Source organism: Sparus aurata, chromosome 8, assembly GCF_900880675.1.
Source record: "Sparus aurata chromosome 8, fSpaAur1.1, whole genome shotgun sequence".
In the NCBI taxonomy this organism is placed as follows: domain Eukaryota; kingdom Metazoa; phylum Chordata; class Actinopteri; order Spariformes; family Sparidae; genus Sparus; species Sparus aurata.
The window spans coordinates 3,119,498-3,146,422 of NC_044194.1; the positions used below are offsets into that span (position 1 = coordinate 3,119,498).

At 44.8% G+C, this 26,925-nt stretch overlaps 1 protein-coding gene across 5 annotated transcripts in view; it reads right to left on the bottom strand.

Annotated features, from left to right (window-relative positions):
- The window catches only part of ptprz1a (protein tyrosine phosphatase receptor type Z1a), a 74,494-nt gene extending 61,970 nt beyond the window's left edge, over positions 1-12,524 (bottom strand). For 3 of the 5 annotated variants that reach the window (XM_030425812.1, XM_030425811.1, XM_030425810.1), the window contains exon 1: positions 12,226-12,522. In XM_030425812.1, the coding sequence (XP_030281672.1) occupies positions 12,226-12,286 (61 nt within the window). In that variant the 5' untranslated portion in view covers positions 12,287-12,522. Of the gene's footprint in view, positions 1-12,225 lie in introns of all 5 variants that reach the window. The other 2 variants (XM_030425809.1, XM_030425808.1) reach the window with 1 other exon arrangement.
- Positions 12,525-26,925: the final 14,401 nt, after the last annotated feature.

Here is a 26,925-nt window from a genome sequence, read left to right on the forward strand (position 1 = left end):
ATAATAATATATCGATGTTTTGGTTTTTTTTGTTCAGCACTTTAGAAAATAAGGTGACAAACTGCTTTACAAAATGCAGAGTAAACAGCACACGACACACAAACAAGAAAACAAAGTCAGATGAAGTGAAAGAATTCAGCTCATTCAACACAAACTAACAAATTAAATCAGTTCAGTGTTGACCTTGAAATGACTGAGCCGGCAGCAAACGAGCTACATTTTGAAATGGTGTTTAACGCGATGTGTTTTCAGCCTATTTCAGTCAAGATAACCAACCAGTCAGAAGCAGCGACACGAGGATCTGTGGAGACTGTTCACATGAAGTCTGAGCAGCAGAAACAAACTGAAACCAAAGTCGACCTGGAGGGAAGGAAGGAAATCCATCTAACACCTGATGGACTCAGTGTTTTACAAACCAACCGTGAGAGAAAGCACAAGAGCAACTCGTTAACAGCAGAGTGAGATGTAAAAAAATTTAAAGAATCACCTGTGCTGCTTTATAAAGTGGATCTATACAAAGTAAGGAGGAGATTCAACATTACTTCACCGTGTGTTTAAAAATGATCAATTAGAAAAATAAATAAATATCCACAGCGCCCGGCCGACTCCACCAACATGGATCCTGTTGATTGGACCGAGTCTGGTCCATTTAAAGTGTCTCGCTCCGTCCTGACAGCCCTTCACCTGTCTCTCAGCAGGAGGCCCCGCCTCCAGATGATGTCAGCGTGACAGGTCGCAGCAGGAGCAGCCAAACACTAATTGCTTTTTTCACCTGCGTGAATCCGAGCCGGCGAACATCATCGGCACGATCAGCAGCTCATTAGCAGGCAGACACTTTGTGACGGAGCCTCGGGGGGACAAACGACTATTTTGAGGAATGACCTAATTGAAACGAGCGGCGGGGGGGCGACGCAGAGGAAATTATGGATTCTACACTTTGTCCTCCGGTAACCTTGACACACTTCTGTAAAGTAACGCAGTGAGGGCGGCGGTTTAATCCTCATTGTTCTCCGAACGTAACACACATTTTATCTATTTCATTATGAGATTATTGTGTTTGATGGTTTGTAGGTGGAGGCCGGAGAAAAGATGGTCGCTGACGATATCTCAACATCGTGCAGTGCTTGGATTTAGATTTTTGTTTGAACTCATCTAAATTAAATTCATGGGAAAACATTATTTTTGTGTCATACTTACAACAGATTTTTAAAGAATGAAGTTCAAACACATTCAAGGTTCCTCAACCAAAACTGTCCAGGCTTCATCATCACACCTGAATTATTTCTCTGGGTATATAAAACAGTTTAACTTTCTCTATACGAGGTATAGAACGATTATCAGCCAACAGAGTAGCTAGTAACAATATTTAGTAAATAAATGTTGTGGAGAGGAGAAAGTAGCAGAAAAATGGAAATACTCAATACATTTTATTAAATGTTCCCAAAAATCAGTTTTCAGTCTCCCTGATTGCTAATAATCTGTATTTACCCTCAAAAAGCTGTAAAGGTCGACTCCTAATATGCATCGAAGGGTTCTTGAAGCTTTTTAAGCGTAAAATTCAAGCACAGATTTAAATAATCTTCAAATCAATTCAAGATGAGCGAGTGCCGTGTGATTAATGTTGATCTGAGACAACAAACACATGATGTGGGATCGTTTCACTTCAAATATCAAACATTTACGTTGACGTGAGTGATTGTGTGAATGAAACACCAGATAATGTATAAATATATTTTACTCCTCACCTTGAAAACATGCAGTCTGGTATTGAGGTGAACTGTTACTGTACTTTGTCCCTAAAAATATCTCGTCTAAATCAGCTCCTGGCGCTCCAGATGCAGCAGATCTGTCGGAGCCTTTTAGTGCCGACCTCCTGCTGTTCACCTCCACCGCCAGCTGCCTCCCGTCCCACCTCCAGTCCTCCCAGTAAACCCACTCTGGGCTGCAGTACCAGTCAACCGGATGCTAACAGGAAGAGACGTGGAAACATCCGTCTGCTGCCGGCACAGACGGACTCGCAGGAGGATTTTTTTTAAAAATTTGGGCCAAACAAAAACGAGAGCTAACGAGCGGCGACAACATGCATGAACGTTCTGCGTCTGAGTCGAGCAACATCACAACAACACGATGATGAGAAAATGTGCATTCAGTGGTGTCTTTAATCTGTGGAAATATAATATGAGACGACTGGAAGTTCAGATAAATGATCTGCATTTTATAAATGTGTCGTCAACGACAGAAGTCCAGCAGTGTGAGCAGACTCGTCGTACGAGGCGCTGAGCAGAAGGAGAGTTTGTAGGTTGAGTTATTTTCTTCACCGCAGAGTTGAACTAAGTTGTTTAATGCTGCCGTGTGTCGGTCAGCTGGTGTCAGTCATCAACTGAAGACGAACTAGAAGGTAACATGTCCCGGAGCTGAACTACCATCAACATCACGACAGCTATGTATGAATAAATAAATAAACTGAAACTGAACTGAAACTGAAACTGAATCAACATTTAGAAAAATTGATTTTGACATTTGTGGATCGATTCTGAATCATAGGAAACAATATTGTTTACCTTCCACAGCACTCAGGTGATCACTGAGGACATTCATCAGTCTTCACACCACTTTTACCACCTGTTTAGTAAAACTCTGTTGTCGGGTCGCAACGATACATCGATCCAGATCCAACAGCGTCGATGAAAAGTGAGAACATCGATTCATATCGCCACCATCGTTAGGTTACGCCTTTATTTTGAAATTCCCCTGGCATGTTTTTCCAAACAGAGCTTTGTTTTTATCAAACACAACAGACTGTTTTACATTTAAACATCTGGAACCCGCTGAGAAAATAATATTTCCACTGACGAGTTCAGAAATAAAACTGTCTAATCACATTTTAGTTGCATTTTGTGAGTTGAAAATCATCTCATATTGATCGCAGGGCCCTGAATCAAAACGAATTGATAATGTATCTTGATGACACTTGTGATTTAACACCCCGACATCTAGCAGAAGATATTCATGACTTTTCCTGAACCTTAAAGACCTTGACTTCACTCTTCATCCAGCCTCAGCGAGACTGTACAACATTTCAACAGCATTTAAGATTTCTGTATGTTGTGGGACGATCAGTAAAATGATTTAATGACCAAACGATTTGATCTTTGCTGACCTGAGGGTCCGACAGCACATCTGACAGCCATCAGCTTCAGTTTCATCCCAGAATCAACTTCAGCTGTTTTCAGTGACGATGTGAAGACTTCCTCACCTGCTTCCACTTAGATGTAACTGCTGTAATTGTCTGATACTTCACAGACCGACAGGATTAACCTTTCACAGCTTCAACATGCCTCATGGGTGGAATTCTTCTAATCTGTGTTCAACAGCTCAGGTGTGTCAACACGACCTGAGGCCTCTCTCTGGGGGGAAACATCTGCTCTGAGCTGCACGAGTCGGAAACTGCAGGTCAAACAGACAGCTGACCTCTACAGGTGTTTACCTTCAGAACTGACACACCTGAAACATTCTATCCAAACTTTTTGGTCAAAGTGAAGTCTGCAGAAACTGCTTTTCGGTCTCTGTTACTCTCTTTTATCTGCTAAAATCAAACTTTCCAGTTTTCTCTACTAGAAAACCAAATTACTGTGATGTTCACCACAACAGTCACAAACTGGATGTTTAAATCAGCAAACTTCCGAACAGATGCGATGCAAATTACTTTGTTGTAGTTGACGAAAAGATACATTTGCATTTCTTTGCGTTGGTGGCGGGAATGATGCCAACATGCAAATTTGCACGGCTGGAAAATATTTAACTCAAGAGAGGATTCTGTGTGAAGCCGCGTCGTGTCATAACGTTAACGTCGCTGATGGAGGAGAGGATAATAATCACTAATTGTGGCTGTTTGCGAACACCAAGAGCTTTAAAATTACACATCTACTCTGACAGAGACGGGAACTGGTGCAGAGGAAAGTGAGCGAGGAAGTCTGACTGCCTGGTAAGTCACGCAAATATGTCTCAGCCCAGCATAACCCCTGACAAGCATTTAAAACATGTACTTGTTGGTTCAGTATCAACATTTTCACAAGCAACACGCGGCAGTTTTCAAACCAGCAGATGTTACACAGTACGAGATCAGCTGGTGAAGAAAGCGGAACATTCACTACAGTACACACTACATGGACACCAACATAACTTTGAACGCATAATCATGTTGCTTCACGTCTCGTGTAAATAACCATCTGTCAGAGTCTGTTCCTTGGTCTGTTTTTACGCCCTAAGTGGCCAAAACATCCATTAAATCCGTGTGAAATCCACTTGTTCTTCCCGTCGTTCACATTTTTGTAAGAAAAGCAACATATCTGTGTCTCTTTCTGCTCTTTTTTTCTTCTTCTCTCACCTCTCCGGAGCCTCGGGAGCCCTGACATGGTGCTGCACAGCTCGACCCCCCACTACTGTTAGCTTGTAATGTCGCTGATCGAGGAATTTAAGCTCATTCTCCTCCTGCACTCAATGGAGGCTGATCTGGATAAGAGGATCAGACTAATGTCTGAAATGTAAATGTAAATGTTCTGTAAATACTTGAAAAGCCTTGTTGAGGCCCATCGAATCCTTTTGTGCACGGCAACATCTGCCTAAAGCGTCTCCGCATTCACCTGCTTAGATCCCCTCCACCCGCCGCTGAATGGGGGAGAATAGCAGTGAATCGGCCCTTTTAGTGAAGAGGACTTTGACCAACCCGCGTCCTCCACGCAGACCTTTTATCGCCGGCCTTTTTCTGCGTCAGATTTCGGGGCAGTTCGCATTCATCGGTTCGAGAGACGAGGGCCATCGAACGTCCAGGATCGAAGAGAGACCACACACTCGCAGGCAGCTGAGGGGTGGAGAGAACAGGGAGAAAAGTGGAGGACAAATCAAATGGCTCTCCACCAGCTACTCTACGGGGGGCTGCACTTGTTCTCCGCTGCAATGGGCCCCGGTGTGAGTGGCCCCTCCTTTTCAGAGGCGCCGTGGGCCACCCGGATCTGCCCCGTCATCCATTACAGCGTCCAGAGCGGCGGTGGGCACAGAGGAGGAGGAGGTGGACGAGGAGGTGGAGAAGGAGGAGGAAGGGGGGTGAGTGACAGTGGTGGCAGAACACCAGGCGGACACCAGCAGAGACAAGATGGTTGGCTAACCAGAAAAAAAAAAAACACACCCGACACCCCTCATACCTCACCCACCCCGAAACCAGAGAGGAGACAAATGAGGGGGATTAAAAAACGTTAAGGGGGAAAAAGGAGGAGGAGGAGGAGGAGGAGTGGGGGAAGACAGTAGAGGGATGAAGGCATGAGGCTCGAAAAAGGGGAGAAATGTGGGACAACAGGGTGAGAGAAGATGTGCAGCAGCGAGCAGAGAGGAGGTGAAAGGACGGGAGAAAATGAGAGATTAAGAGCTGAGCAGAGGAAAAAAGGAATAAAAAGTGAGAGAAGATTGAAGAGTGACAAAAGAGAAAAGAGATCTCACCACCAGGAAACACACTGCAAAAACAAAACAACTTCAAACTTAATGAACGTCGTGAGAACATCGACGGGGTTCAGGCATAAAACATTCAAATATGTTGTTCCTTCTAAACGTAAAGAAGTCTGACGCAGTGTGTCTGGGAGGGAAAACAGCTCATCAAAAACAATGAGCTTCATCACCTGGACGCTTAAGATTTACATGCTAACCTCCATCAGGTTTGTTACAACTGATGGAGGAGAGGATGATAATCACTAATTGTGGCTGTTTGCGAACACCAAGAGCTGTAAAATAACACATCTACTCTGACCGAGACAGGAACTGGTGTGGAGGAAAGTGAGCGAGGAAGTCTGACTGCCTGGTAAGTCACGCAAATATGTCTCAGCCCAGCATAACCCCTGACAAGCATTTAAAACATTTACTTGCTGGTTCAGTCTCAACATTTCCACAAGCAACACGCGGCAGTTTTTTGTTACAGCTGTGATACAGTTGTCAGAGCCGATCGTGGCGGTTCTAGATAATCTTCATGTTTCCAGCTGCGGGATCACGACACGTTTCAGCAGCGTCCCAGGATGCATCTTTCCGCTCTGCTCCACGGAGAGTTCTCGCCAAATCTATTTGCGATGGAAGCCTCGTCAATCTGCACGCATGAGCGGCTCGAGCCAGACAGGAAGTCCGTTGCCAACTCTGACCAAACTGCGACTGTTTAACAACGTCCACAAGTCAGAATATGTCTCACTGTGCAAAGTGTTTGTTAGCAAACTTTATTTTGAAAGTCAAACCAGACTATATTATGTATTATTGATAACCGAGTTCTTAATGTGCAAAACCGACATCAGACATGCAGGTAGAGCGTCATGAGCTTGGTTTTTTAAGGTGGACAGCTGTTAATCTGCCTCTCCGTCTGTCTGAAAGTCCCAGAGGAGCAATGGAGGGCAGTTTCATTCCACCTCTGATCCACCTGCAGGTATTAACAGAGCTGTAACAAAGGTGAGGTGATGTCTGTGTGACAGCGAGGACAGCAGAGTGACGGTCTGACAGCTGAACAGATGCTTCACTCAGCAAGTAAAAGAGAAAAGTCCAACACTTTAACCCACAAAGCAACGTTACAGGATCAAACATCAGCATCATGGTAGCATTTAGCATCTTTGGCAAATTATGTGAGGAAACAATGCAGAAATTATACAATGAACAGTCATTAAGTGCCCTGAAAAACAGCGTCCGTCTCCGGCAGTGAGAACCAGACAGCTGCTGCTGTTTACTGCCGATGAAGCTGAAACTCGCACCATTTTGTGTTGTTGTAGTTAATGTCTTAATAAATTCAAAGAGGAAAAGTTTCAGCGACGGTCTGACCTCCCTCCCTCCCGACCGAGACTTCCACCACGCATCACGGGTCAGGATCTCAACACTTTTAGCTGCATCCACATTACAAACAGTCAGCGGACACATTTTTAGATTTGCAGGTGGAAACATGTGTACCGCCATGTTTAGGGGTAGCGGCGAGCCTTCATGGCGGTGACACAGCTGCCGTGACCAGACGAGGAAACACAACTTCACGTTCAACAACTGATCAACGACGGTAATGAAACTGAAGACCAAGAGACTTGTTGGGACGGTTGTTTTTTACAGTGTGTGAGGGGAACCGAGGCCTGAGAACAGTGATGGGGGGACACAGAGTGGGAGGAGGAGGAGGAGGAGGAGGAGGAGGAGGAGGAGGAGGAGGAGGGTGGAGTGCCTAACGAGGCTGGGGGGTGTTAACGAAGACTAATGAAGGCAGGAGTGCTGCTTAACCTGCACTCCATCGCTCTGCGAGGCCTCCAACCTCGCGGTGTCACAGGAAGAATGTGTGTTACTGTGTTACTGTGTGTGTGTGTGTGTGTGTGTGTGTGTGTGTGTGTGTGTGTGTGTCCCTCCACCCGAACACACTGCGCTCCCACACTTCTGCTCCAGCTTCTCAGTGTGACAGCGTCCTCTCCTCCTCACCGCCGCCGCCACTGGGACAAATCGCAGTGCCATCGTGCGTCACGCTTAAATGCCCCCCCGCCCCTTCTCCCATTGAAACCCCCCCACCCACCCTCTTCTTTTCTCTGTTGCTCTGCATACCCCCCCCCCCTCCACCCAGCCACCCCACCCTCCTCAATCTGCCCCCTTACACCTCCCTTCTGTCTGTAGTTGCCCTCTTTCCTACTGTTACAAAACAAATCTCCCCTCTGACAGCATAATTCACCGGCCCGGGCCAGAGGAGGCGGCGCAGGACTGGACGGGCCTCCTCAGCTGACCTCCGCCGAGGACCCGGCTGGTTGTTTCCCCACGTAACCCCGGCCTCCATTCAGCGGAGGGCCAGCGGGAAGAAAAAGAGGGGCGACTCGGGAGGATTCAAATCGGTGGCCCCTGTGTATGCCTGAGTGAATACCGTTGAGCCTAATACCCACTAATCTGGTCATCAAATACCCCCACTGCCACGACTGGAAATCTGCTTCTCCTTTTTTTCTTCTCCCCCTCAGACTTCCAGCGGGACAGCGAGGGACGTCTGCCCAGCCGAAGCTGCTTTGGCCCGAAATGGAGGGATAAGAAAGAAAAGGGACAGAGAGAGAAGATGGTGAGAAAAAGGAGGAAATAAAGGCACAAATGTAAAGAAGAGGAAAGAAAGAGGAGGTCATCTGAGGTGACCACAGTCCCGTGTGCGTCTTTCCTTAAAGAACGAACTGAATCCAAATGAAACCACAGAAAGAAAAATAAGCGCCAATTATTTCGACGATCACTTCCTGCTTCCAGCGTCTTAAATGTGAGGATTTGCAGCTTCTCTTACAGACTTTGGCTCAAACCTATATCCACGTTTTACCCCGACCACTCCCTTTCAAGCAGTTCAAGGAGATAGTGGTTGAAATCTCCCGCAGAAATAAACAGATCACTTCCTCGGTTCCACTAGTGAGGCTGCTCCTTCCCGGTTAGTCTGCACTGACATTAGAGGAGCGGTACCCGAGGACGGTACATTTAAACGTGGATACAGTGTTGGAAGCGAGGCCCCGTTCATCCCGACGAAAGCTGCTCAGTGGTTCGACTTCACGGTGATAAAATTACCCGAATCCTCCGCGTTGTGTTCAGCCAGCCGGGTCGGCTGTTTCACTTCCAGCTAACCGATTTACAGACGCTTCTTTCACAAAGTAAGCTTCTGGAAACAAGTGTTTCTGGGCTCCAGTGCATCACGAAGGCCACCACGAAGGTTGGCCTCAAAGCCCGGCGCTCTTTCCTGGAGGCTCGGCGGCACCACGAGCACCACTTTTACTAAATCACATGCCATCAAAGGGGGGAGGGACTGTAGCATTGGAACAAATCAGCAACAACAATGTCACATTAGCGAGCTAGCTGGTTAGCTTCTGACACATCAGCAAACCGGTGGCGACTGTTTCAAGCTTGTTATAAAGGAAAAACGACCATAATACGTTCAGCTCGGCCGGCCACACTTCATCCTACATGAAGACACAAAATGGAGGGGCGGGGCTCGGTGGTGGGGGGGTCGTGGGTGTGTCAGGATTGGGCCTGTAAAAATGTGAATCGGTCCTTTAAAGATGACGTCCAGTTAATGCTGTTAGTCACATTGTTAGGCGGTGGGCATCACGTCTACATCTGCCGCCTGCATGTGTTTGACTGACAGACTGTCTGACTGTGACGGCCATCTGTCTGCAGACGCCCTGTTCCACAACAAGAGGCCCGGTGCAGTCCGTGAGCCCAGGCGGAGCGCAGGGCACGGCTGGCACTGCCCATTCTCGAATATCTTTTTGGGAGGACAGATGGTGCTGAGTTTTTCTCCTCATGTGTCTTTTCTTCCACCGTCAACCATTCCTGCGCTGCCTCCTCAGCGAGCTGGCACCTCCTTTGTGCCCCGACGTTTCATCAAAGCTTCATTTAAAACGGCCCAAATGAAAAGGGAGGAGGCGTGAGGGAGCCCGGAGGCTTTCTGCAGGTACCGAACCGACCAGCACACATCCAGGCTCGCTGGCCCGGGCACAAAGGGTTTCACATCTCTTCAGCGAAAACTGGCTCCGACCAGCTTCTCCCCCTAATCTTTGTTTCACGTCTCAACCCCCCGAAAAGATTCAACCAAGCAGATCAGTGTCCTCTCTGGCACGCTGCGACCGTACCGCTCGGCTCGGAGGGCGAACCAGAGGATCAGGAGCTGGAAGACCCGTCCAGAGTTCAGGCTTATGGTGACAAATCCTGATTCATCGCCACTGACTTCTTAAACCTTCCTCAACCCGGCACGGCGCCCTGGTGGGTCCGAGATTACAAGCACACACTGAAATTTGAGTTCCCAAAGAAAGATGTGTTTTCACACGAAGCACGAGGCATCGAGAATATTCATATCCATGATTTCTGCACTTCTCCTCCTCACTCCTGTATGTGAACAAGCTGCAGAGATCATTAGAAATGTATCATCATGATGTTTTAGATGATTAGAAACTTGTGAGCTTTGAACTTTGAACTTTGACTGGGCCCGGTCCACATGACGTTTATTGTTTTGGGCAGAAAGTCGCTTGGCTATATGTTCAGGAGTGTGTGACGTGTTGCTGCAGTTTGACTATAAAAGTATGAAAAATTATTCTACGAGGACCCCCAAATAAAAGAACGAATATGAAAACCAGCATGACCTTTTTAACCCCTCACAGTTTAATATACACAACACAAACTGATGACTCTATTTTAACAAACTTTGACTTTATGGTTGTGAGTGTTCAGAAACTAATGTAATGCTCTTTTGTTGGGGTACAGGGTTAGCTGGGTGACACCGTCTCCTGTTACCGTAGATGTAACCACATCACGGCGGTTTAAACTCGTGTAGCCGCCGCCCGCGCCGCTGACATGAAGCTCCAGCTGTCTGTCCAGCTCACTCTCCTGTTGCCTTCCACATTCTTCCCTGTGTTGAGTTTACAAGCGTCCTCGTCTCTGCACCAAGCGCCTCGTATACATAAAACAACGTTAGCCAAATAGCCAAGGAAGCTAAGCTGATGGCTGAGGGAAACGCTGCTGCCACAAGTCAAAGTGAGCGTCCTCGTTCTCCTCACTGAGCTGGTTCAATTAGAAGATTTTGACCGGGACGTGGAGACGAGATGTTCGTGCACAGAGCAGCAACACGCTTCTTTTCACTTCCTGTCACCACACATCACAAACAACAACAACAACAACAACAACAGCAGCAGCTCTGAGGTGACGCGCCTCTTTACTGAGCTCTCTGCTGACGAGCTGTTAGATTCTTATTCAGAGTTTCATCTGGATCTGTGATGAAGATAAATCCAAATACGTTTTGTTTTGTCACTGAGAGGAAACATGAAGTTCACTGAAGCTGATTCAAGCTTTAATTATTATTGCATCATTTTAATAATGTTTCTTTTTGATAATTTCAAACTGTTTCATGTTTTAGTTGAAGTTCAGCCTTTTTAAAGAGGCACTTTTTTAGTTTGGGAAACTAAATTCTTATTATTAATTGAATATTTATGATTATTATTAATGAGGTAATAATACGAAGACAGAATCAGTGAATAAACAAGCTGCGCTCGGAGGAAACCAAAGGTCCCAGAACAGTGTGTGAAGAGAAAGGTGGCAGGGTCCGCCACACATAAACAGAGCAGAGAAGAGTTTGTCTAATAGGTTAGTTTGTTAAGCAGTCAGATCTTTGTCTCTCTGATTAGAAAATGACTTCCACCAAAACTACATACTGCTCCTTTAAAGAAAAAGACATTTCACAGTTTTAATATCCGTGCTGGTGCTGAAACATCAGGTCAGAGAGCATCAGATGGACATCAGGACGTCTCAGACATCTTAAAAGAAAACAAGATGATTGCTGTTGTCCTCAGGAGACATCTTCACAAGTTCCTCAGTGCCTCATTTCAGACCTGCATCCTCTCATTAGTGCAAACAGACGGCTGGAGCAGCGGCCGCAGTCCAAACAGACGCCACTTAAACATAAAAAAACGAGCCCATTTACTTTCTGCAGCAGACAGAACCTGACAATCACAACAGAGACGTCACAGCCTGGTTTCCACCTGAGTGTGTTTACAGTCACATTATCTCCTGCTGCACTGCATCGGTCCTGTTAAACGCTTCAGGGAGGGAGAAAGCTGATGTATTCTAGTTTCTGCAGTGATACTATCTGTTTCTGAGAGGCATTATAGGATTACTGCTGTTGTTGTTGCCAGATATGGAGCCTCTGACACCCTTAATAAGCCACCCAGCCTACCGTGTCCAAACGTCTCCTTTCATGCTTGACAGCTCCGGTTTGGAGCTGATATGCGCCCCCCCTCCCTCCCTCCCGCGCCCCTCAAACGTTTTAATCTGTGATCCCACAGCAGTGACGCGGATCATCAGCACTGAACACGGATGATATCTCAGTCACATCACAAAATTTCTCTTTGGTTTCTTAACCGTGAAAGAAACGCGTTGGACTCGTCCCCTCGAATGTGTCCAAAGACGCACGGCGCGTTACGCACCGCGGGTCTGATTCTGGACGTAAACACAGAGCGAAATATCTTTAATTCTGACAAAAGCACACAAACACAGACCACATGAAGTCTTCCTCGGTCTGTTTCACACAGAGCTCGCTGCTCAGCTCACCTGAAGCTGCTGCGCAATCGCCTTCAAGTTGGCGCAGCGAGTTGAAAAACCATAAAATGTGAACACACGAGCAGATTTAAGGTGTTTCTGTGTCTAGTGAGGACAAAAACACGAGTGATAGCGTCTTACCTTGTTGGTAGAAGAGGATGAAGTATGCAGCCAGCAGCAGCCGGCAGCCTGGAGTCTCCATGTTGGGGAAAAAAAAGCTCTCATATGCGGTAAATAAACAAATCAACGTGTTTTTAGGGGGAGCAGGTCCCGGTCGGTCCCCGCAGCCCTCACAGCTCCATGCTGCTCCGCTCCTGCCTGCCGGTCGCTTGTGGTCTCGCTGCCGTGAATGTGTAGTACAGATCCGGGTCCCGGTGCGCCGCTCCGTCCGCTCTCCTCCACACCGACTGACTGACTGAAGAGGAGCCGCCAGACTGAAGCGGTGCGCCGCCCACCGCCCGCAGCCGCACCGGCCTCCACCTGACGAGTCTGACGTGATCCGGCCGAACACGTTTATTCATCCAGTCATCTTAATGATGGACTGAAATATAGAGGACGTGTTAGAATTATTAAGAGTTAAGGGATTAATATTTAGATAAATTAGGAAGGAAGGAAGGAAGGAAGGAAGGAGGGAAGGAAGCAAGGAAGGAAGGAAACCATCTTTTATAAATATTGATGCTGGAGGGTGAAGTTACATTTAAAGAAAGAACTGATTCTGATCAACAGAAATATTGTGAATATCGATCCCATCGAGCAACACAGCTAACTGAGCTAACTAGCTAAAGGCGGCTACAGCTAGCAGCAGTTAGCGGTAACTTTGGCGCTGCTGGCCTCTGTTTACTGTGAGTATGACTTAGACAGGTGAGCAGTTCTCACCTGCTGTGACAGGTTGACTTGCAGTGATGATGAAGAAAAACACAGATAAAAACAAAAACAACACAAAAGAAAATGATTAATAATCAATCAGCTGAATTGTTGTTGTTATTATGAAAGTTATTCATTTAAAGTCTTCATCTGGAATCTGGAGATGAAACTCATGGTGACTCCTCCATCAGTCTGCTCATCGGGAGGCAGCAGACAGCAGGGAGTCATTAACACCACGTAAAGAGTAATTGAGTGAAACGACTTTTTGTTCCTGAGTGTGTGTGGTGGAGTTCACCGGGCCGCCGACCTCCCGACCTCTGAGAGACGCTTCCACCTCACACTGACACCGAGACCGAAACATCAGCGGTGACCCAGAAATCACAATTCACTCCGGGAATGTGGAACAAGTGCGAGTGTGTGTGTGTGTGTGTGTGTGTGTGTCTTTATCTGTACACTTGAACACAAAACACTTTCATGGGAGGCTTCTTAGAAAGGATAAAACAATTTAACACGTTGAGAAATTCTCTTGTTTCTCTGTTTGTCACCCGTCAAGCTGCGGCTCCGTGGGCGTGTTTAGCCTAGCTTAGCACAAACACTGGAAGCGAGGGGAAACTGCTAGCATAGCTGCGTGAAAAGGGAAAACTTTCTGACACTTCTCTTTGCTGCAACTTATAGGGGCGCTACGTAGTTTTAGAGGAGAGATTCAACAATATCAATATGTTTATAATATTAAAGAGGTCATAATACAAACAAATAAGCTGTAGAGGTGGCGGGGTCCGCCACATATAGACAGAGTAAAGCCGTATGAATTATGTTTTTGTCCTTTAAGCTCAGTTTGTTTGTTCATTTTATTCCGTTGTGAAAACAAAAAGAGTTTATTCAGTTTGTCGGTCGGTTAAGATGTTTCTCGTTTCTCTTCTCATCAACATTTCTTCCTCATCTTTAAAAACTTCACCTGTTAACCGACGTCATCTCTCCTCCTCTCCGTCACCTCAGTGGACAGTTTCCTGAAGAGTTTACGGTCTCAGTCTGTAGTTTCAAGTCTTCTTCAACACAACATGATGTTCATTTTGTAAATTTATGATCCCATCTGGAGTCAAATATCTGATAAAGCTGCGAGGGACAAGTCGATACCACGTCCGTCCTCCAGAGCTCCGCCCTCTCACAGCTTCTGGCTCCAAGATGGCGGTAGCCGTATTTTATGCTGAGTCTTTTCAGATTTGTGGAGTTTTACGACGTGCTCTGATGCTTTTCTCTTCCTGCTGTATCGTGTCAAACGCTCCGTCATTCGCTGCCTCAAACTGCAGATGTTAGCGACCTTTAAAGAAATGTTTTGGCCACACTCACCACAGTGGTGTGGACGAGATCTTTAGTTCAGGACAGTCTGTCGTACATGAACTATGAAGTTCCCTGCAGCTGAAAATCGATTATGCAGGTATTTTTTTCCTGGGATCTGAGAACGAGGCACGATCTCCATTTCTGCCATTATTCACTGATGTTTGGTCCTTGAGGTTGTTTTTGTTTAACGGGTAAAGGAGAACGTCAAAACTGGTTTAAATCAGGAAAAACTTCACCGGCTGTCGGAGTTTCTCCTCGTTCGGTCCTCTCGGTGTTTCACAGATGATGCAACGTCGCTGCTTTATTTCCTCGTCGGCCCTCACAGACTTTTTTTAAAAATAAATGTTCCCCTCGGTTCAGTTTCAACCGCTGGCTCAGATTTTTTAACCTCACAATAAACGAGCACGCCACCCCCTTCTTTATCTGAGCGAATACATTTGCATAATTTACTCTGGATTATCTTTAATTTATGCAGAAACTGCTTTCCACTTGTTAGGTTGAATGTTTCCAAGGGGGCTAATAAAATTAGTTGTACTCCCACAGAGAATCCATTCAGGGATTTTTCTTTTTTCGGGAGCTTTCGGACGGTTTTTCCACGACTTTCCTACAAACTGCACTCAGACAGAAGGGGGATTTCTTCCTCCAACATGAGGCTGCGACCTGAACTGATCTCTTGCAGGTCAGAAAGTTGTTTTCTCTTTATTTACTGCGCGACTTCATTCAGTAATGCCGGTTCTCACGGTGCCCAGCCCTCCTGATCGAACAGCAGAAACCAGAGCAGAGGATAGTTCTGTTCTGTACCGGTTATTGATCCTGCAGGGAGAGCAGAGGGAAACAGCCACCGATCAATCAGCACAGGAAGTGAACGTGGTGACGGAGCTTTTTTCGATGGAGGTGGTGCAGGTTTGAATCCTGCTGCGGTTTAGGGACGATTACTTTAGTTAAAAAGAAATGTTGGCTTCGTCCACTCAGGAGCAGAAACGAGATTCAGAAGTTTTAGGTCATTAATCGTGTGACATATTTCAAAGTTTGGAGTAACAAAACAACTTGGTTTGACTTAAAATACACGTTTTCTTCGCCACGATCACGGGTGGAGATGGTCCGGCTTCTCCATAAAACAGACGGCACAAAAAAAAAACCGGAAATGCCCAAAAGTGTCCTTAAAAATATCCAGTTGTGTGACTGGAACTGCAGTCGCTGTTTGGCAGCTTGTTGGCTGTAATAATGACGATAATGACGTCCTGGTTCCCTCCACGAAAACACAACAATACCAAATGATAACGAGAAGAAGCTCAGAGGGAAACAGACGTTTATGATGCTCGCAAGATGATGAAAATGCATCTGGACCCAGCAAACATCCCATCCTGACCCGGAACCTGTAGCTGATGAACTACTGAGATTATGACATTTAGACATCTGACTGCTGATCCGTCAGAACTCACAGTGACTGCACATCTCAGCTGTTCACTTTAGAGCCCATTTTGTCGTTTAGGCATCAGAACTTTTGTTCCATCAGGTCAACAGAACAAAACACAGCTCCTCCGAATGGAAGAAATAATGTGGAGATGACAATCTGTCTCTTTTTACAGTCACAGAAAAAGCTTCAGCTAACGTCCCTCTCAGGTCCACAGACGGGTTCCGCCCTCGGATGGAGTTACGTGGGAACAAGAACCTGCCATTGAAACTGACGGACAACGACGAATCCCCCGAGGGAAGGTTCTCAGGGTTTTCAGGACATCAGATAAGAACATCCAGTTTTTATTGTTGACGTGTTTTTAACCTTTATTTTTACAGAGAGGCTCGTCTGCAGCTCCGCCCGCCTCCACCTGATGCAGGTCGACACAGTCACACAGACAAACTCACACTGAGAGACACATCTCAGAGTCGCGGCGCCGGATGTTTGGGTTTTATCCCTCCTGAGTCGGTCCAGCGCCCCGTCATCCTGATCACATGGTCTGAACTTTGTGATTTCACTTCCACCTCTGCTTCTCCTGGAGTTAAAGCTCCCGTTGGTGAGATTGTTGATTTTTTTTTGTGTTTCTGTTCCAACTCGATGAATAAAACCAACAGAGGACGACAAGAAGTTGACATCATGTAAGAGGAACAACAAACAGATGAACTGAGAACAGAAACAATTATAAAACTTCATAATGAATGAATAAATAGATGAAGAGATAAAAGCAATGAAGGATGAAATGAAGAAGAAGACGACATCACATAAGAGAAATAAAAACACATAAATTAGATTAAGAACAGCAAAATGTTAGAAAGACTAAATGGAAATGTGGATTTTAAAAGATGTTTCTGATTCTGCAGCTTCCTTTTCTCCTCAGGACGGTCGTGTCGAAGTTAAAAGGCGGGAAGGAAGGAAGGAAGGAAGGAAGGAAGGAAGGAAGGAAGATGGGTCGATCCAAATGCAAAAGTCACATTTAAAGTTTTGCAATTCTGGGCCACCGTAGATTCTGTCATAAACAACATACTTATAACACACACGTACAAATATTCAATAAACAAGAAAAAGAGACAAAATATGAGAACAAAGACAAGACAAGGATAAAAACAAGAAAGAGAAACTGGATAAAAGAAAACAAACATCCCTGAAAATGAGAAATGAAAACATCTAAACAGAAAAATACAAATGAAACAATGAAAATTAAAGAAAAAGCTACAACAGCGACTGCAGAACAAACAAATGTGTAGATGATTTTAAACTGTGAGCCTGTTCCAGCAGCAGCAGCAGGGTCGACTGTTGTTGGACTCGGGATAATCTCCCCCCTGCACCAGAACATGGATTGAGGTAATGAGGTCATGTCACACAGAACAGACCGGGTGTCATTAACCCCCCTCAGCCCCCCGCGACCACACCCACTGTAACCCCCCCCCCCCCCCTCACAGAGAGGTCAGAGGTCGTCCTCTGGAGCTGGTTCCAGTCAGCGGGCAGGTCCAGAACCCTCTGGGGATCCATATCGAGCCCTCGTGGTGTTTCTGTCACGTCACAGAGCGCCGATCCGATCCATCGATCACATCGGTCGAGTTCACAGCAGGAGCAGCGGATCACATCACAAACGGACACCAGCCGGGAGAACCAGAAACAGAACCGCGGCGGCTGTTCTGGATCATTTGCAGAATTCAGGAATCAGTCCACAACTTTTCATCCGTCAAATCTTCGCTCCTAACTTTTTTGTTTTCTTCCCCCGAGTGTCTTTGTACAGTTAATGTTTGTCTGTTCTGTGTCACTAAAACCTGTTTTACCAAAAGAGACAGCAGTAACTGGAGACCCGGAACACAGGCGAAGCAGAACCGAGTAAAAACTGTGTTCGTCTCAGAGAAATCCTTTACAGAGAAACACACACACTAATTGGACGTTTAATTAAGGTGGAAACGTCTGTTGTGGCACATTTAGGAGTCCAAACAAACAGTGTGTGACATCCGCCTCAGTGTGACTCCTTCTACATGTTTACTTTCTGCCGAGGTCTTGTTGATTTAGGTGATGGGAACCGGCCGGGCCGCGCTCCCTCCCACTTTGATGTTTCGCTGCCATTGTTGGTCCGGCTCTGAATCGCAGCCGGCTGGATGGTTGGTTTGGTTGGTTGGCAGCCATTGAACCTTTGCGAAGATTAACTGTTATTACCGGCGTCTTTGTGCGTCCGGGCCGCTCTCTGCATACCAGCAGAGAAACAAAACGCTCCTCTCCAGCCTCTCCAGTGGAGGAGGCTTCAGAAAACAGCAGGTCCGATTCGCTTTTATCTGCACACTGACGAGAGTATAAGAGCACTAAGTGGTCTCTCCACTGACAACAAGTTCCTTTTTAGGAGAGGAGAGGTCCGATATGCGCTGTATTAGCCTCGACCGCTACACACTCGCACACACACAATGGAAAAAGGTTCTATTCTGGGACGGACCGGGTCACAGATCACCTTAATAAAGAGGCAGGAATGTGTTGAGGCACTTCTGCGTTCACTTCAACCATACGATCTCTGACTCTCCTCACACGGTCTCCTGCAGCACTAATGAGCTTTGCATTCAGACGTTCATTCATGCGCTTCTGCTTGTATTTGAAACACATGGTGAGATACACGCCGCCAACACACGTGACCTCTGACCCCAGCTGCACTCCACAACACGCCGCGTCGAGTCCGGAGGAAGAGAAAGTGCTGCAGCTGGAAGATTGTCAGTCGTCCGGTCGTCACGTGAAGTTTACCTGGAAAAAGCTCAAATAGAAACAAGTGTTAAAGGAGCAGTACGTAGATTCGGGAAAGAAATGTTAATGAGAAGAGAAACAAACAAACTGAATGAACAAAGTGACCTTAAAAAACAGGAATGTTTATTCTGTTTTACTCGCTCAGTTTTACCGTATTGACCCGAATATAGGACGAGGTTTTTTTTCAATTAAAATTATGTGAAAAAGTGGGGTCGTCTTATAATCGGGGTCTAACCGTTGACACATGCTGATAGTTGTCTGGGTCGCTACACAAACCGCAACGGCAGAGGGCGCCAGCTTATTGTAGAGACGTCACTGACACTGTGGCTGGGTTATCTGTCAATCACAGCGGAGAAGAAGTGACAGGATCAAAAGTGGGGCAAGTTAACAGACATCTGAGGCGGAGCTATGATGCTAATTTTAAGATAATGAGATCAATGCAGCGGAGGCGCCAAACAACTGTCAGCCAGCCAAGAAATATGGAGTTATGGAGTGTAACGTCCGAAGATGGCGGGTCCAAAAAGATCGTCTGAAAACGCTAACAGTAAGAGAAAAGCTTATCGTGGTCCTCTAAGCGGCCGCTTCCAAGAGACTGACAGGAAGGTATGTGAGTTTGTTATTGAGAGACGAATTTTGGTTATCAGAGTCTATTTCTGAAGATTAGTCTTGAAAAGAGGGGTCGTCTTAAAATCAGGGTCGTCCTATATTCGGGTCAATACGGTAGTTACAGAGTGAAACATCTCGCCTCTGCTCAATCTCTGATGAGAGTTGCACATGCACATTATTTAAAGGACAGGAATCAGCCAATCAGAGGCAGAGTGGGAGCAGAGTCACACTGAGCAAAGTAGTGTGATCTAAAATAACGCTGCTACGGCTGGTAACCATGGCTGCCGTACAGACATATATATTTTATAATAAATACATACATATATATATTTATATAACTTCTGTGATGCACATAAGTTACAGAAGATATTTGACTGAATAAACACTTCACACTGTTTTACTTTGTTTACATGTGGCGGACCCCGCCACCTTTCTATCTTCAAACAGTGTTCTGGGACTTTATCTTCTCCTGAGAGCAGCTTTTTTATTTACTGATGGAAAAATATATATATATATTTCTGAGTTTGTATTATCACCTTATTAATGTTGTAAATATTACAGTTCGGAATTTGAATTTCTTCTCCGCCCTTTTAAGTACAGAAGGTATCAAAGAATAATGTAATACATTGATATCTCTGCAGGTTTGGTCATGACTGGTTTTGAAATCAAATCTGGAGTCCTCGTTTGTCCGAGACTGAAACAAGACCAAGTAAAAATCTTGTCGATTCTGAGACCGAGACCTTCAGGAAGTGGTCTTGAAACCAAGACCAGTCACGACATACTGCAAAAAACACTACTTAGTTAGAGTAAAACATCATACTTTGGGTTAAAATAATAAATACAGCTTAAATAAGTGACGTAACGTATTAAAAACAAATCACTCTTGACTTTCAGTCACAAGTGAGACATGAACCCTGCGTCCAGAGAGAAGTCCAACCCACCAGCCCGACCTCCCCTGAGCTGGACTGTCTCACTTTCTATAACTCTGCATTAGCGGGTCACTTTCAGAGAAGGATGCTAGAGTGGTACCATCAAACTTAATGCACAGGCTGCTGCAACGGCCCGAATGAAACTCCGGAGAGGTTCAGGTGTGAGAACAAAAATATAAATAAACGTACAGATAGTTAAGTATAAAGACTGAGCAGTTGGCTGTAGATGTCTCAGATATCTTCTTGAAGGGTGAGTTATTACAATTTTGAATTCTGAAAAGTAAAAACACGGTGACATGGAGAGGATTTAATAACAGACTCTGACTCTGACGTTTGTCTGAAGCTCCATCCGCTCCACTTCGGTTTGTTTACAGCCACAAACCTCCGACAGCTAATTACAATTGATCTCCGGTAGTTTTTCTGAGTGACACAGAAACCTGTTCCACTGCTGAACATCCAGTTCACTTTCTGTTCTCTCTGCCTGCTTCCTGTCCTGTTGTTCTGAAATGAGCTTGTTGGACTGTGTCGTACAGGTTACCTCAACGACTCAGGATCGATTCCCAGCTGTGACTCGTATCAATTACCTCCACATTTAATTGCAGATATTCTAATGTTTTCTGATTATAATTGTACTAAAGCACAACTTCATGTATTATGTAACTACTCAAAGGCGTCTCTTCCAGCTTGTCCACTGCTGTTTTTACAAACACGTAACCAAAATGTATTTTTAAGTTCTTTTAAGTAATGGCCAGCAGGGGGAGCCCCTGTGATTAAACGTTCTGTCCTAAGTGTGACAGATTCGGTTGTAAACGAGGCATGAATTCCTCCCAAACGGAGCGATTTTTCAAAGCACTCTTGGCTTTTGCTGAATAAACCTTCCCACCGGTCCAAAAGGAGCCGTTCGCTGGCGACTCGGAGCACAACAGAGCCACCTGACAGAGCCGCCAGCCAGCAGAAATTCACCTCAATGCCTTCAGAAAGCTGCTTTATGTGTGTCCTGCCGGCAACCGAGGGAGGAGAGAGGAGAAAGGCCTAAAAAGAAAAAAAGAGTCTGCAGAGTGCAACTCCGAGCTGAAACTCCGAGTTTCCTAGCAACATGATCTGCAAGATGAAACTGAGAGTTTTGCAGAGCTCTCTGGATCTGCTGGCTTTTTTAATCAGCGCTGCAGCAGACACAAAGTTAATTAATTTTATTTTTAATGCTCATGTTCCTCTGAAGTGATCGCAGTCCCCTGGAACTCCCCTGGAATTAATATCCATCAGCAGATTTAGCAAAAAATCATTTGCATGTGTCGTGTTTTCACTGTAATCTCTCTCTCTGTCTCAGACCTGTTGAATCTTAAACCTCACAGCTCCCCCTATTCTCCCCTCCCATGAAAGAAGAAAAAAACAAAAAACAAGACAAAAGCATGAATGCATAATTAATATAGTGAAGCTGCATTTTTAATTGTTGCTGGTCTTCAAAGTTGCCCAGTGGCATTGTCTCTCGGTTCGGGCCGGCTGCTTCCGATGGCAGAGCTTCATTCAGGTCTTTTTAGGGCCGCAGCGCTGCAGAAGCACCGGCAGACAACGGCTCCAAGCTCGCCTCTTTTCTCAGGGTGTCTGCCCGCACAATGGACTTCCTTAGCCTGCACACAAAAGAGGCTGGCGCATGAAAAAACACCCAAATTCAATGGCATTCCTCTCCACAATGCACTCTGAGAATATGTGCTTGTCCCTCTCCTGCTCCCTCTCGTCTCTTTCAGCGCCGGGTGATGTATGAGGATGATGTGTGAGGATCAGGAAGTGAAATTTTTCCTGCGTCAAAATGAAACAAACTTGTGTGAAAGTGAGAACGGAGAGTCTACAGCCAGGCTAGCAGCTCCGGGGGGCTGTGCTTGTGCAATTTCTGCCACTAGGGGGCTCTCAATCAAAACATAACAAAGATGTCAGTAACTAGGGATCATGGGAACAGAAATGTACGGACGAGGTAACGGTTAAAATTGTATTCATGTTACATTGCGTCTCGTTCACTGACCTCCTTCCTCACTTTCTGACTCTCCCAGATTTTAAAGCTACAGGCGCTGAATGAATCGTACCGCTACCTTGACTAAGATGAAAGATTATTCTGTGTTGAACATTTGTGAAAACATGGAAACTCAACTTCTTACAAATAGGACCTTTAATGTCAAGACGGGGATGCCTAAACAAAAAATTTCATGCCAATCCATCCAACAGTTTTTGAGCTATTTCACTGAAAACTATAAAAATGCCATGTCGAGCTGCAGCAGAGATTACAAGCGGCTAATAAACAGCAGTTAACACCTATGTTAGCATCATAGCTACAGGTATTTGTCAACCAGGGAACTCCATAAATCATCTGGGTACTCCATCTGTCCTCTGTCGTCGTTCTTGGAGGTTGCGTACGGCCTCGTTCTGGAGCTGTTCATTGAGAAGCTGCTGGTTATGAGTTTGTTTGTTAGCAGTTACTTTAGCAACAAGGAAAGCTATTCGCCCAGAGCTGCTCAGCGCAGAGCGGCACAGGGAAAACCAGAATATATTTTCTCCATCAACATGACCCAGTTTAACGCAAATTACTGAACTGAGTCGTGTTTCTGTACAGTAATCCATGAGGCAGCTTCATAAAATAAGGAAAGCGTTTATTGGATGAAAAATTAACACACGCTTACGAATGCACGATGAGACAAACTACCAACAAATACACCTTCAAACACCTGAAACTGATGGATCTTGACTTATTTGGAACTTTAAACACACGATGATGACTTCAGATTAAAATTAAACGTTGTCTTTCTGGGACCGCTCTTGAGTCCCCGGATGGAATTACGGTCCCCACAATGTGAGTGTGTGAACAGGTTGTTCATCGACCATCAACACACACAGCCTCACTGTTGCTGGCATTAACTCCCCCATCACATCCTCTGTGTGTGGAGTTGCAGTGGGTAAGGAGGGGTGAGTTTGGTGGTGGTGGTGGTGGTGGTGGGAGGGTTCGTTCCACCATTGTCGGGCGCACATTGAGCACCGTTGGCACGCCGGCAGGCAGCTTACCATCCCGAGGCTGCTGGGAGCCACAAAAGGCCACGATGGAGGGAGAGTCGAGCCGGGTGAACGTCACCAACACCCGCAGCCTAATCCTCCTGCCCTGTACATCTGCGCCGGGCCGGTTTCAAAAGCCAGACCCCCTTTTTTTCTCCCTCTCTCTCTAAAATCCCCCCTCCTCCATCATGCACCACCTCTTTTCTTTTCTCCCACTGTTATTCTGCAGCAGGAGAAAGGACGGGCTTTTGTAGTGGCTCATAGTGTCACACAGACACAAGACCTGAGGCTGCCAGTCATCAAATGGAAGCTCTCTCCGGGCCTTTCACAGCGCTCACTTTGCTCATGTCGACTCGGGGAGAGAGGGGGAAACTCTTATTTTAGCACGTGAAAAGGCTCCAGACGGGGACATGAAGGCCGGCTCTTCACATCGGACACAATTGACTTTGAAAGCCGGCGTTTCTCTGAGAGTGGTAGGGAGTGTTTGCCGGGATGTTGGCATCATGTTTTAATTGAATTTGACTGTCAGCGGGTCTCAAAGGGGCCCAAACAAGCTTATTATGAAAACGCTCTCCTGGGATCCTGCCGAATGTAAACCAGCGACAAACATGATAAAGAAAAGGTCAAACGGCTTTTTTTTTTACACACGAGGCTGCAAATCAGTCCGCCTGTTTCAAACTTTTGCACAAATTAATGTGAATAAAACAAAGTGATTTAAAAACAAATTCAACAGCTCAAAGGATACAAATTTATTGAAGTATTCTCCTTTTCGAAAAGACAAAAATTAAGATTAAAACAGATTTAGAATGTAAACAAATAAAGAACAAAACAAATAAGAAGATGTCTGCAGTATTGAAAGCAGCAGTGCACAGACTTTCTCCCTTAGAGGGTTTGAAGTAAACACTTATTGTACTTATATGTATAATTGTACTTATATATACTTGTACTTTAAATTACACACTTTCTTTAAGATGCTAAATATAACTACCAACCCGATTGTCTGCTGATCTCAGGTTGTAAGAATGTAAAATAATTTAGGAGCATTTATTTCCCGCAAAAAATAAAACTGTATGAACAGATTTATGTCATAAATAATAATTTGAAGTGCAATATGTTGCAATTTGCCATGAATTGAGTTAATTATCAGAACAAATAGGGGGCAGCATTTCACCAGCAGTGAATCAATCTCAAATGTGATCGAATTCACTGGATGTTGTCGCATTAATATGAGATAAAATAAAACAAAATTCAAATTAAACAACCCATCAAACTCAACCCTGCTCATTTTTCTTTACTAACCGGTACTTACATACTGACATATGTAGCTTAAATGACATAATTATGTTATTAACGCACTTATTTTGATTAAACCAAGAACTTTCCATCAACATAAACAGAGTTGTTTTGGTGACTAAATTTAATCTAAATGTTGCTGTGATTGGCTCGTCCTCATTGTCTCGCTGCGTTATTGTGATTCGATGCTAGCTGTGAGCACAAGTCCGGCCCGGAGACTCCCTAAAAACAGAACCACAGAGTTCTACGTGCATGATGTGCGTTCTCGCCGGCCTGTACTGGGTGTCTTGTGACTTGTAACGTAAGACAGAGATGATTTTATTCATCTAAAGCTGGTGATGATCTTTTTCAAAACCTAACCAAATAGTTTTATTGCCCTAATCTAAACAAACTGTGACATGGAAATATTCTTTTAAGTAACTGAAAAATAATAAATCCACCAAGTATAACAGTAAAAAGCCATAAAATATAACTTCAATAATATGCAGCCCATAAACTCCGGTCGCCCATCTTCCACTCAACCAGCTCATTTTATCACACTCAGTTTAATGATAATTGAGTATTTCTATGCTTTATCACCTAAAGCTTTATGATTCGAGAAGGTTTTCAGCAGAAAACATCTCATAAAACCAGTTTTACAAGGCAGAGTATCACCATCCATGCACATAGATAAAGTTAGACACAGAAATTATTGAACGACAACATGCACTCTGAACATTGGCAGAGATGGTCACCAGGCTCCTGAAGTGTTCACGGCCACATCCTGCAAGAACAGCTGATGATTCTGTGGTTTCATCACTACGAAGGACCGTTTGATATTTTCACAAATTGAACGTTGCTGATGCAGCTGCCCAGATGTTGACTAAGGTGAGAGTTCAAGTCCAGTCTTAGATCTTCAGAACTTTTCTTCTCCCTCTGTGAACGTCTCTGTTCGTCCAATCAGTGGAACTAAATCAGTTTTTACTTTGAGGAAGCTTTGCAATAAGTTTTATGGAAATCTGGAGATAAATCTACTCAATGTTTTAAAAGACAGTTTATTTTACATAACATTCATCCAAATATCTACAAACTCCTTTTCTGTCTGATGACATCGACTTCTGCAGTGTCAGTGACTCAAACACACACAGCTTCTTACAATGAGAACAAAACCTGCAGCAGGTGATCAACAAAACAAACCAAACACCTGCGTGATGTGAGTCAGGTTTGATTATGTTCAGCTGTTAGAGAAGGTGAACTGAACACAGCACAACTGTTAGTAGAGATTAAATGACAGCTGACGTCGCCCTCTGGTGGAGATTTTAACAAACTGCAGCCTGACGCTCTTCTGCTCCGTCTACACTTCAGGATTTTCAAAATAATGCGAGGAAATAAAAGTGATAATTATACATCTCTCTGTGTTTTATCAGACAGACTGCTGATGTTTGAGTGGTGTCTCCTTCTCTCTCTGACTGAGGAGATTTATCTTAAATACACAATTTTAATCTGACTTAAAACTCCAACATGGAGGATTTAGTAGCATGTAGCAGTGAGGCTGCAACCAACTACACCCTCCTCGCCTCACCCTCTCTTACTGCAGTTGCTGAAGTGTTTGGTTTGTCCGTTCTGGGCTGCCGTAGAAACCTGACAGACTCTGTGGAAGAGGAGCTGCTCCCTCTGTGGATATAAAAGTCTCTTTCTAAAGTAACAAAAACACAACAATTCTTAGTTTCAGGTGATTTTACACTAACGAAAACATCATGATTAATATTATATTTCATTTCCTGTTGATCTAAAGACACAGTTTGTTCTTGAATATCTTCCACTGACCTCTTTTCTTATCTGCTTTATTTGTAACTGAATCTTCTTTTGGCTGCTGTAAACTTCCACTGCTGAGAAAAGACCAAGAAACACAAAAGTAAAAACTTGTTCCAAAGCTTTGTCAACAAGTTTCACAGTGAGTCACTAAAACTGACAGAGCTTCACTGAGAAGAGGAGCAACAGGGAGAAAAAACTGGAACGTCACATTTCCTGAAATGAAAGTGAAAGTTTGAGTGACAGCAGAGCTGCAGTCCAGACGAGTCTCTGTGTTTCTCTCTGAAGAAAACTTTCTCAACACAACAGCAGAATCTCTGACAAACACTGGTGAGTACACGGCCAATTTCAACATGTACATTTAGTCAGAACTACAAAACAGGTCGAAATCAAACCACAGTGACTGAACTCTGGATAAAGTTAGATAGGACACAGTCACAGCTAGCTTTAGCTTCAGCTAATTTACCCACTTTGACTGATCTGTCTCCTGATATTAAAACATCATGCTTGATACCTGATATTAACTGAGTTTGTTAAACCACATACCTTTACTGTAAAGCACAGCAGCTCAATCCAACCATAACAAAGACAAACACAGATAAACTAGTCTGCTAAAGGCTAACTAGCCTAGCTCAGAGCACAGTGTCTCATGTTATCTGACAGTGTATTTTATTGCTTCCAAAAGGCACAAAATGGCCGTTTTACAACCTATATAGCTGTTAAACACTAAAGTAAGAAGCCTCAAACTTATAACCCTGTCCTTTCAACTTTACTGTTTCTGCT